This window comes from Pituophis catenifer, unplaced genomic scaffold, assembly GCF_029215685.1.
Source record: "Pituophis catenifer annectens isolate HBS135680 unplaced genomic scaffold, rPitCat1.0.hap2 SCAF_7, whole genome shotgun sequence".
Classification (NCBI taxonomy): Eukaryota; Metazoa; Chordata; class Lepidosauria; order Squamata; family Colubridae; genus Pituophis; species Pituophis catenifer.
Genome location: NW_027256887.1, coordinates 6,050,024 through 6,062,146, shown reverse-complemented (window position 1 = coordinate 6,062,146; position 12,123 = coordinate 6,050,024). Strand labels below are relative to the sequence as shown.

At 42.6% G+C, this 12,123-nt stretch overlaps 1 protein-coding gene across 1 annotated transcript in view; it reads right to left on the bottom strand.

The window, feature by feature from the left end:
• Positions 1–3,347: 3,347 nt before the first annotated feature.
• ORC5 (origin recognition complex subunit 5) overlaps positions 3,348–12,123 on the bottom strand; it is an 84,470-nt gene continuing 75,694 nt past the window's right edge. The window contains exon 15 of the mRNA XM_070946833.1: positions 3,348–3,816. Coding sequence (XP_070802934.1) covers positions 3,771–3,816 — 46 coding nt within the window. The 3' untranslated portion in view covers positions 3,348–3,770. The remainder of the gene's footprint in view (positions 3,817–12,123) is intronic.

Genomic DNA, 12,123 nt, shown 5'->3' with positions numbered 1-12,123 from the left:
CAGCTGGGATCGTCAGAGCTTGGCTAGTAAGAGCCATTTAAAAGAAAAAAAAGGCTCTGATGATCGCGCAGCTCAGCTGGGCATGGGGGGCGGGGGCAGGGATTTTTGCTACCGGTTCTCCGAACTGCCTGCCACCATCGCTACCTACTCGCCCGAGCCGGTCTGAACCGGGAGCATTTCACCCCTGGCTTGACCCCCTTTTCTTTGTGGCAACTCCTCAGATATTGGAACACTCCCATTATGTTACCCTTAGTCATATCCAGGTCAAGTCAAAGCTCCTCCATATGTGACGACACTTCCATTATGTGCTGTAACTATTCGGTGCTTAATATTTTAGCTGGATGAATGGATGGATGGGAATTCCATCTGAAACAGAATTTGGATTAGAATTCAGTTTTTCTTTTTTAAAATGATGCAGTGCTCATTTCAGTCTAGTAAGCTTTAAAAAAAAATAAACAAACCTATTTCTCAGCGAATAAAACAAACAAATGAATCAACAAATAAACCCAGAGTTCTCAAGCGTGAATAACCAGGCTCAGTTTATCCCACTTTGAGTGCGTTCTATGTGGCATGGGGGAATGGCCTTGGGAGACAGGAGGAAGAGCTGTGGACTAGACTATGGGCAGACAAGTGGCAGATGAGCCTGCAGAAGGAACATGGGCGTGCCAAATTTCTCACATAAGACCCTACTTTCTACGACTGTAAAGACAAGGGGGAGAATGATGTACTTTCAGCCTTACAAGATTCTGTCAGTGTAACCTTATGTAAGACTTGCATCAGTTTTGCAAACCTGAAAGTACACCTGTGGATCCTGTCTGTCTGTCTGTCTATCTATCCACCCATCCATCCACACATCTCTCTCTCTCCATCCATATCTTCCATCCATCCATGACCAGGGGTGGGATTCAAAAATTTTAGCAACCAGTTCTCTGCCCAGTTGCTGGTGGGCGTGGCCATGATGTATCATTATTATACATTATTATTTTTAAAAGCATTTTTTCTACAACCTCTTCAGCTGAAAAAATGCTTTTAAAAGTAAAAAAACCGCCTCTGATGATTGCGCAGCTCAGCTGGGATCCTCAGAGGCTTTTAAAAGCATTTTTTCTACAACCACTTCGGCCGAAGAGGTTGTAGGAAAAAAAATGCTTCTAAAAGGCTCTGACAATCCCAGCTGAGTTGCCTGATCGTCAGGTTGCTGTTCTCTTCGTGAAGGGAAATGAGGAAAACAGAAATCAGTAAGCTGAAGAGGACAAGGAATGTATTTAGTTTTTGCAAATCACTATATTGTTTGGTGCTGCTTAAGGTTTCTTGTTCTATCCTTCTGGGTGACGAGAACATCTCTCCGTTTAAGAGCAGGAGGTGGCAGAACAAATAAATATAAAGAAAAACGTGGCAGAAGAAGGTTCAGTCTTTGTTTTTGTACTCTCGATGCGATTTTGTATCTGCTCCAGTCTTCCTTCCTTTCTACTCCTCTCTTTGCTCCGACTATTTAGATTCCAAAGTGCTGGTTTTGGAATGCGGATCTCTGCCATGCCGTCTCCCTGAAGCGAAAATATTCTCTCACATCCCTACTTGGTTGCTTTAAAAAAAAAAAAACAACTCAAACTTTGACACCTCTTATTGATTATTCCAAGGTTTGACTTGCAATGGGCCCCAAAACTGCTGGTAGCCCTGGTTAAAACAAAAAACTACCGGAGTCATTTCATCGAAAAAGCTGATTTCTGGAGAAACAATTTTTTTTTTCCTGTCCTGCCCCAGATTTCAGAGAAGGACGACTTCTCCATTCAGGAACAAATGACAGTAGTACAAAGTTTCGAAGTATATCTTGCAGGACTACCAGATTCTGTATCAGCTTTGTTCCCTAGGCCATCCCGTCAGGTAAACTCGCAAGATTCGTTTTTCTCGCCATGTACATGTATACATCCGGACTAGACTGTGTTGTTTTTGTGTCGTGTAATATATGTGGGTATATGCATACTTTTGTATTTATTTATTTGTCTGTCATGTTTAGGTGGTGTACATGGGAGGCGGAGACCCATTGAGAGCTGTATGCAACGAAATTTCGTTTTAATATATGCCGATTAGCGTATATTAAGAGTGACAATAAAGTTATTCTAAGTCTAACTTCCTGCCTGAGGTAAACTGTTTGACCTAGGCTAGGAGTCTCCAAACGTGGCAACTTTTAAGACTTAAGGACTTCCACTCCCAGAATTCATCAGCCAGCCATGTTGGCTGGGGAATTCTGGGAGGTGGAAGTCCACAAGTCTTAAAAGTGCCAAGTTTGGAGACCCCTGTTAGGAGAACAGTCTAACAGGAGTGTATAAGGGGGAGATTTCAGGAAGGGTTTGGTAGGCGGCTGCAGGGCTGGGTGCCTCCTTCCTACGTCCTCCTGCAGTGCTTCATATCCCAAGCACTGCACAGTGCCTAACATGTCCATGTATTTTTAGATTAATAAAATACTTACCTTACCTCTACAAAAGCAAACTCTTGTCTCAGAATGTAAATATCCTTAAGGCTCCTCCGTGCTCTCTGAGCTCGGCTGTTACCTTGCAGACCACTGGTGTGTTTCAAAAGTTTTTATTACCGGTTCTGTGGGTGTGGCTTGGTGGGCGTGGCATGGCTTCATGGGCGTGGCAGGGGAAGGATACTGTAAAATCTCCATTCCCTCCCCACTCCAGGGGAAGATAACTGTAAAATCCCCATTTCCTCCCAATCAGCTGAGACTTGGAAGGCAGAAAATAGATGGGGGTGGGGCCAGTCAGAATTTTTACTACCGGTTCTCCAAACTACTCAAAATTTTTGTTACCGGTTCTCCAGAACTGGTCAGAACCTGCTGAAACCCACCTCTGTTGCAGACGTTTCATTACCCAAACAGGTAACATCATCAATGCCTGGTGGCTCAGCAGACTGATAGCATTGTGATTAACACCAGCTGCCTGCAATTACTGCAAGTTCAAATCCCACCAGGCTCAAGGTTGACTCAGCCTTCCATCCTTTCTAAGGTAGATAAATTGAGGACCCAGTTTGTGGGGGCAATAAGCTGACTTTGTATAAATATACAAAAGGATGAAGGCTATTGCTTAACGCATTGTAAGCCGCCCTGAGTCTCTGGAGAAGGGCGGCATATAAATCAAATTAAAAAAAAAAAAATGCCAGTAGGAGACAGGGTTTCCACTCACTTCTCATAAAATAGGCTTAGCAGCTGTAAACACTAGGCGTTTCGTAAAAAGTTAAAGAGCCTATAAAATCCTTTTTTAAAAAAGAGAGAAAGAGAGAGGGGAGGGAAGAATCAGTGATGGTCAGTAGCCTAAGATCTAGAAAGGAAAGGAAAGCATCCACCAGATTAACTGTGTATTTATTGTATGGGCTCTCCAATAAATGGTGCTTTGAGGTTGGGACTGCTGTGGCAGACAAATGCGACACCTCCCACGGAAAGGAAGTGAAAAGGCTGGGCGTCAGGTTCAAAGCGCAGGGAGACAACAGCACAAAAAAACCATCTTTGTCAAATGGGTTTCAGGCAATCTCAGTTGCTGAAACAAAATAATTAGGAGGGGAACAGATTGTGCGTAGTCCCTGCTGTTTGTAATTAACACGTTTGTTCCCAATACGCCAGGGTATCGGGTAAAGCCTTCCCTGAACAGATCCATCCAGACCAACTGTTTTCATCTTAATCCACGCTGGGTCGGCACCTGCTTTGGACAAATCCAAGAGAGTCCCATGTTTTTCCTTCCGGGATGGCTGAACGATGAGGTGAAGTGCCCGCGGGGTCTTCACAAAAAGTCATATAAATACTTGGTGATGTCGAAGTTCACGGTCCTGAAAACGGCAACACAATAGATCAGTGTAATCAAATCTTTTCGCCCGCCCTGAGGAATGGCAAATAACAGAGTTGGAAAGGACTTGTTGGAGGTCTTTTATCCAATCTCTGAGGGACGCACCCCTAAGGTCTTAAAACTGAGTAGGCTTGAATGCCACCAAACTGCTTCTAATAATAGAACTGGGATGGCGAACCTATGGCACGCGTGCCACAGGTGGCACGCAGAGCCATGTTGGTGGGCACGCGTGCACCGGCCAGCTGATTTTCAGGCCTTCTGGGCCCACCAGAAGTCAGGAAACACACTGTTTCTGGCCTCCTGAGGGTCTCCAGTGGGACCAGAAGGCCTGTTTTTTGATCTCCCGAGGCTCCAGAGCCTTTCTAGGAGCCTGGGGAGGGCAAAAACTGCTTTCCTCACCACCCTGGAGGCCGGAAACGGTCAGTTTCCTGACTTCCAGTTCCACCAGTAGTCCGGTGGCCTACCATGCCAAAAGCAGGGGAGCATGGGGGGGGGGGTCATGTGCGCATGTGCAGGGGGCGGGGCACATAGAATTATGGGTGTGGGCACGCGTGCGCGCGACCCCCCCCCCCATGCTCTCCCCGCTTTTGGCACTCGATGGCAAAAAGGTTACCCATCACTGGAATAGAATAACAGAGTTGGAAGGGACCTTGGAGGTCTTCTAGTCCAACCCCCTACCCAGGCAGGAAACCCCACACGACTTCAGACAAATGGTTATCCAACATCTTCTTAAAAACTTCCAGTGTTGGAGCATTCACAACCTCTGGAGGCAAGTTGTTCCACTGATTAATTGTTCTCACTGTCAGGAAATTTCTCCTTAGTTCTACGTTGCTTCTCTCCTTGACCAGTTTCCATCCATTGCTTCTTGTCCTGCCCTCAGGTGCTTTGGAGAATAGTTTGACTCCCTCTTCTTTGTGGCAGCCCCTGAGATATTGGAAGACTGCTATCATGTCTCCTCTAGTCCTTCTTTTCATTAAACTAGACATACCCAGTTCTTCATAGGTTTTAGCCTCCATTCCCATAATCATCTTTGTTGCTCTTCTCTGCAATCTGTTTCCATTGTTTCTTGCCTTGCCTTCTGGAGCTTTGGAAAATAGGTTGTTCTTTGTGGCAGCCTCTTAAATATCGGGATACTGCTATTATGTCCTTCTTTTCACTGGACTAGACGTACCCCAATTCCTGCAACTGTTCTTCATGTTTTAGCCTCCAATCATCCCCTAATCATCTTTGCTGCTTTTATCTGCAATCTTTCTAGAGTCTCAACATCTTTTTTTAAAAAAAAAACATGGTGACCAGAACTAGATGCAATATTCTAAATATGATGTTACTAAGGCTTTATAAAACTGCTGTTAGTATTTCACGTGATCTTGATTATAATACATAACATAGTGCTCCTGTGAATAATCTGAACTGAATGAGTAAAAGCGTAATTAAACTCATTTTGATTTGAGTTCTAAGTATTAAAGATCGAAACGTTCACAAACTGACTTTCTGGTGGTAGACACCTCAATGCACTTGTGACATGTTGCCCCTCATTAGGTCTGTCTATGCATTATTTCTAGATATGTTAATATTTCTTGAATTCAAGGGACTGCTGTTGGTAGGAGTGTCTTTTTTGTAAAATTTTGACTGGGAAATAAAATGCATTTCCTTCTTGGGGAGTGAGATCCATGTCCTAACATTTAAATCCAGATTGATTCGCTCTTTATCTTTCTCCCCTGCTTTGTAGTCGCAAGGAACATGTCTGGCAATATTACATCCCCAGAATAGGGAACACTGTACAGGTAGTCCTTGAACAATTCATTTACTGACCGTTCAAAGTTACAATGGCACTGAAAAAAGTGACTTATGACCGTTTTTCACAGTTGTGACCGTTGCAGCATCCCCATGATCATGTGATCAAAATTCAGATGCTCAGCAGATGAATTTATATATTGCATAAAAATATACGTACATTTTCTATTTAAATGTTCATTTGTTTTAAGTTGCAGGTCGGCAAAGAAATTGGATGGAGCTTAAATGCTGAGAAAAATTAAACAGGCTGACTGGGTCTGTTCTTATAAAATAGTATTTCAGGTATAGGACGCCTTCATCTAATTTAAGTGGTCATATTTATACGGGTTTTGACCACTTTTCGTTTTCTTTTCCCCCTATGCATTGGAAAGTTAAATTGCTTTGTTCTTAATTTGACAACATTTTTAATCTCCCAAAACTGTATAGTCCCTTTTGGTAGTTTGATTTTGTAATTCGTCTTCTCTGTTTGAAAAGATGATAGGAATGCAAATCAAAGAAATGATGTGCCAAGTTTATTATTTTAGCTTACTGAGTGACAGATATGCTAATATGTATGTACCATTATGGGAGGGAGGGAGGGAGGGAGGGAAGGAAGGAAGGAAGGAGGGAGGGAGGGAGGGAGAGAGGGAGGGAAGGAAGGAGGGAGGGAGAAGAGAAAGCATTCCTGCTGATGTATAACTTATTCAGAAGCATATTGAGAATGATGCCTAGTTTTCTAGTTGCATTGGTTTTCAGATTCAAAAACTTACCCTCAATTTAAGCCAAATAATAATTTTAGCTCCAGATAAAAAGGAAATATTTTTTTTTTTTTTAAAAAGAAAAGCTAATAAACACAGCTCGCTGTTTGGAGATGCAAAACAGCAATCGTGTTTGCTATTGAACATTCTGGTCTTCTTCCAAACCACCTGTTCTAGCATTATGTACGGCATAACTCCTTTCATTTGCATCAATTTGCAATCTGCATTCTTCCATTCTTAGCAGCGGTTAACCCCTGCCTTTTAAACAAAACGTGAACAATCCAAGAACACTTCGATGGTATTTTTGTGTTTTGTCAAAAGAAAGAAGGAGGCCTTTAGAAGAGTAAAAGATTCCTTCCCCGCCCTTCTTCTGAAATTAATTTTGATCTTTCAGTATTAACATTCTCTGCCGAGGTTTCCTTTCTTTATGGAGAAAAATGAAGAAACCCGACAACGAAAGGGGATTTTTAGAAGTATATTGTTGCCCCCCCCCCCCCAAAAAAAGCAAGACGTTGTAATTTTAACGATGAAATGAGTTTTGTCTCTGCTTTTCAAAGCCATCCATTCCAGTTTCGGCATCGTTGTTAAGATAACGTTTTTTTAAAAAAAATAATTCATGTCTGTGAAATTATACAAAACAGGAAAGCTTCTAATATGTTTCAACCGGAAGTGTCAGTTATGAAGTTTATTCGGTTAGAGCAGGGGTGTCAAACGCAAGGCCCGGGGGCTGCCCTGGAAACAGCAAAGGACCGGGAGGGCTGCATTCGGCCCTCGCAAGCTCCGTTTTCGCTGGCAGAGGGTTGCAGGAGGCCATCGTGGCCGAAAACGGAGCTTGGGAACCCATTTTCGCTGGCAGAGCGCTCGGGCCACCACAGGCGCCCCCGACCCGAGTGACGTTGAGCTGACCATGCCCACACTGGCCACACCCACCCCAGCCCCCCAAGATCAAACACAACCCTGATGCGGCCCTCAATGAAATCGAGTTAGGGCATTATTCATAAAAATCTGACTGCCATAACGTGGGCAAAGATGTAAGGCCTAGATCTGTGATGGCGAACCTATGACACGCTTGCCACAGGTGGCACACAGAGACATGTTGGTGGGCACGCGTGCACCGGCCAGCTGATTTTCAGGCCTTCTGGGCCCACCAGAAGTCAGGAAACACACTGTTTCTGGCCTCCTGAGGGTCTCCAGTGGGACCGGAAGGCCTCTTTTTCGCTCTCCCCAGGCTCCAGAGCCTTTCTAGGAGCCTGGGGAGGGCGAAAACGGCTTTCCTCACCACCCTGGAGGCCCTCTGGAGGCCGGAAACGGCCTTTTCCTGACTTCCAGTTCCACCAGAAGTCTGGTGGCCCACCGTGCTAAAAGCGGGGGAGCATGGGGAGGGTCATGTGCGCAGGCGCAGGGGGCGGGGCACATAGAATTATGGGTGTGGGCACGCGTGCGCGCGACCCCCCCCCCGTGCTCTCCCCGCTTTTGGCACTCGATGGCAAAAAGGTTACCCATCGCTGGCCTAGATTAAAGAGGGGTAACATTGTTTCCTTGACAGGCATTTGATTGTCATAATGCATTTTTAAAAATCTAAAACATCTCATTTTCTACCAAAAATAAATTGGATCACTTTTTCAGGATGTGTGTGGTAAGAATGGTAAAATATCGTGAGGCAGATGTTACCGACTCTCTGTTCATTAAAGCAGCTTCTTTTCTTTCAAGCTTTCATACGAGCTTCATCAAAGGTATCGGGTAAGTCCTTGTCTTACAACAATTCGTTTAGCGACTGTTCAAAGTTACGACGGCACTGAAAAATGTGACTTATGACCATTTTTCACAGTTACAACCTTTGCAGCATCCCCATGATTACGTGATAAAAATTCCAATGCCTGGCAACCAGTTTGTACTTATGACCGTCGCTGTGTTCTGGAATCATGTGATCTTCTTTTGTGACCTTCTGAGAAGGGAAGTCAACGGGGAATCCAGATTCATTTAACAACTGGGTTACTAGTTTATCAATTGAAGTGATTCACTTAACAACTGTGGCAAGGAAGGCCGCAAAATGGGGCAAAACTCACATAATAAATAGCCCACTTAACAACAGGGGTCAATTCTGGTTGCGAGTTGTTTAAAAAGGTCAATTCTTGAGGTGAATGCTTTTCATTTCAGATCACAAGGAAGTTTTAAAAAGGGGGCATGGTCAAAATGAATATTTTTTTTAAAAAAAAAGTAACTATAGCACTATTTCTGAATCATATTCGAAGTGTACACAATGGCATTGTGCTTCATATAAAGATAGTTCTTAAGGAAAGATTTCACACACTAGCTGAAAATAATACTATTTCTTAACGTGGGATTCTGAAAACGCTTATATTGCCTGAACTTCAAAACTGTCGACCCGGGGAAAAGAGAGATGAAATAATGTTTTCCTGACTGTGAATGTCGCGATGCCTGATCAGAGAAAAAAGTCTGATCATCTAAACATCAGCAAGATTTAAAAGATTTGATTCACGGTTTTTCCACGGAAAGGAAGCTCAAAAGCAGCTACGAAAAGGCATATTAAAAACAACACTGTAGGAAGAAAAAAAAAAAGAACAAATCAAATTCGCAAGTAAAAGCATAAATAACACTTCGGCTCTAAAGAAAGCACTAAAACAGAATAGCAGGACACCTGCTGAAAGGCTAAATGTTTACTGGAATAAGGAAGTTTTTGTCTGCCAGGAAAAAAACCGTGAAGAAGAAGCAAGCTTGGCCTCCCTTGGCAGAGAATTTCAATCTCTGAGAGTAGCAACTAAACAGGCTCCAACTTTCCTATCAAATCTCTGAGGGACGCACGCCTAAGATCTTAAAATTGGGTAGGCTTGAATGCCACCAAACTGCTTCTAATAATAGAATAGAATAGAATAACAGAGTTGGAAGGGACCTTGGAGGTCTTCTAGTCCAACCCCCTGCTTAGGCAGGAAACCCTACACCACTTCAGACAAATGCTTATCCAACATCTTCTTAAAAACTTCCAGTGTTGGAGTATTCACAACTTCTGGAGGCAAGTTGTTACACTGGTTAATTGTTCTAATGGTCGGGAAATTTCTCCTTAGTTCTAAGTTGCTTCTCTCCTTGATTAGTTTCCACCCATTGCTTCTTGTCCTGCCTTCAGGGGCTTTGGAGAACAGCTTGACTCCCTCTTCTTTGTGGCAGCCCCTGAGATATTGGAAGACTGTTATCATGTCTCCCCTAGTCCTTCTTTTCATTAAACTAGACATGCCCAGTTCCTGTAACCGTTCTTCATACTTTTTAGCCTCCAGTCCCCTCATCATCTTTGTTGCTCTTCTCTCCACTCTTTCTAGAGTCTCCACGCCTTTTTTACACCGTGGTGACCAAAACTGGATGCCGTATTCCAAGTGTGGCCTTACCAAGGCCTTATAAAGTGGTATTAACACTTCATGTGATCTTGATTCTCTATCCCTCTGCTGATGCAGCCTAGAACTGTGTTGGCTTTTTTGGCAGCTGCTGCACAAGGCTGGCTCAAATTTAAACGGTTGTCCACTAGGATTCCAAGGTCCCTCTCACAGTTACTACTATTGGGCAAGGTACCACATATACTGTACCTGTGCATTTGGTTTTTTCTTGCCTAAATGTAGAACCTTACTTTTTTCACCACCGAATTTCATTTTGTTAGATAGCGCCCCATGTTCAAGTCTGTCAAGATCCTTCTGTATCTTGAGCCTATCTTCTGGAGTGCTGGCTATTCCTGCCAGCTTGGTGTCATCTGCAAATTTGATTAGTTCCACATCTAACCCTTTGTCCAAATCATTGATGAAGATGTTGAAGAGTACTGGGTCTAAAACAGAGCCTTCGGGTACCCCACTGCATACTTCCCAATATACAGGTAGTCCTCCACTTACGACCACAATTGGTCACAAGTCAAGGACTACCTGTGTAAAATTTCTGTTTGCTAAGCGAGACAGTTGCTCAGTCATTTTTATGGCCTTTCCTTGCCAGAGTTGTTGTTAAGGGAATCACTGCAGTTGTTAACTTAGCAACACCATTGTTAAGTGAATCTGGCTTCCCTATTGATCTTGCTTGTCAGAAGGTTGGCAAAAGAAGATCATGTGATCCTGGCACACTGTAACCGTCATAAATATGAACCAGTTGCCAAGTGACTGAATTTTGATCACATGACCAAGGGGATGCTGCAATAGTCATAAGTGCAAAAAAAGATCGTAAGTCACTTTTTTTCAGTGCTGTTGTAACTTTGGACAGTCATTAAACGAGCAGAGGGTTATCTGTACTATGTCTGCCTTCGCTTTGCTGATAACAGAATTCACTTTGCTGGGAACAGAAAGTTGTTTTCATTGGAGGAGGAAGAGAAGGTAAGTTGGCTGAAAGAAGGACATCTTTAAAAAGGATGCTCCATTAAGGTCACAGAGGATTCTGGGGAAAATAATGGAGGATTTGGCTGATAGCTAAATATATTATAAAAGCAAATGTGCTATATGGTCATAAGCATGAAAAACGGTCATAAGTCATTTTTTTCAATGCCATTGTAACTTTGAATGGTCATTAAATGAACTTTTGTTAAGGATACGTGTACAATATGAATACATTTATTTAGAGGTGTTTTTCCATGGACCACTGAAAGTGTTGTAATAAGGGAGTAACTTAGTTTCATTTTAAGTCTAACTATATCATTTTGGACCTGTTGAAATTTCAAAAGCTTTTTTTTTTCTTCAAAGGCAGTGACACTTTGTATCCTGTTCAAACACTGTAATTGTTTCGGCAGGATATCACTACTGCATGTGTCATCCTAGCCAAATCCAATATTTTCAGGAACAAATGCAGTGGACAATCCAAGCATTAGCTGTACAGATGTACTCCTGGCCACTGCCAAAATAAAATAATTTCAGGGCCAAATCAAAAGTATGAAAAACTTGGTGTTTGTTTGCTGAGAGCGTATGCACCAAGACAAATTCCTTGTGTGTCCAATCACATTTGGCCAATAAAAAATTCTATTCTATTCTATTCTATTCTATTCTATTCTATTCTATTCTATTCTATTCTATTCTATTCTTAGTTTTTTCTTCTTTCTTTCCTCCTCCCAATTCTGTATTTTGATTTTCGAGATAAATAAAAAAATTATTTAAAAAGAATACCATTTAAAAATAGTATTTTTCAGATATTTCTGTGACTCTGTTGATGAGGAGCTGAAGGACTTCATGCTTACTGGCGAGCAGAACTGTATCATCAGCATATCTGAAATTGTCATGCAGATTGCTAGATCCTAACCAGGTTCTTGTTTTGCTACTCAATTACAGGTTGGTGGATATATTTTACAGTCATTTTACGGCCACGCTTCCTTCGTAGCCAAGCTAGGATGCATTTTTTTGGTCAATGGCCAAAGAAGCCAGAAGAAAATACCAAGCGTCACAGCTTTAAGTGACTTTTAATTACTGTATTTTTCGGACTATAAGACGCACCTGACTATAAGATGCACCTAAATTTAGAAGAGGAAAACAACAAAAAAAGGTTTTGGCCCCTTTTCAAGCTTGAAAACGGGCTGAAAAAAGTCTTGAAAACAGGCCAAAGCCTCAAAAATGGACCAAAAAAAGCCTCAAAAATGGGCCAAAAAAGCCTTGAAAACAGGCTGAAAAAAGTCTTGAAAACAGACCGAAGCCTTGAAAATATGCCGAAAAAAGCCTTGAAAACGGGCTGAAAAAAGCCTTGAAAACAGGCCAAAGCCTCAAAAATGGACCAAAAAAAGCCTCAAAAATGGG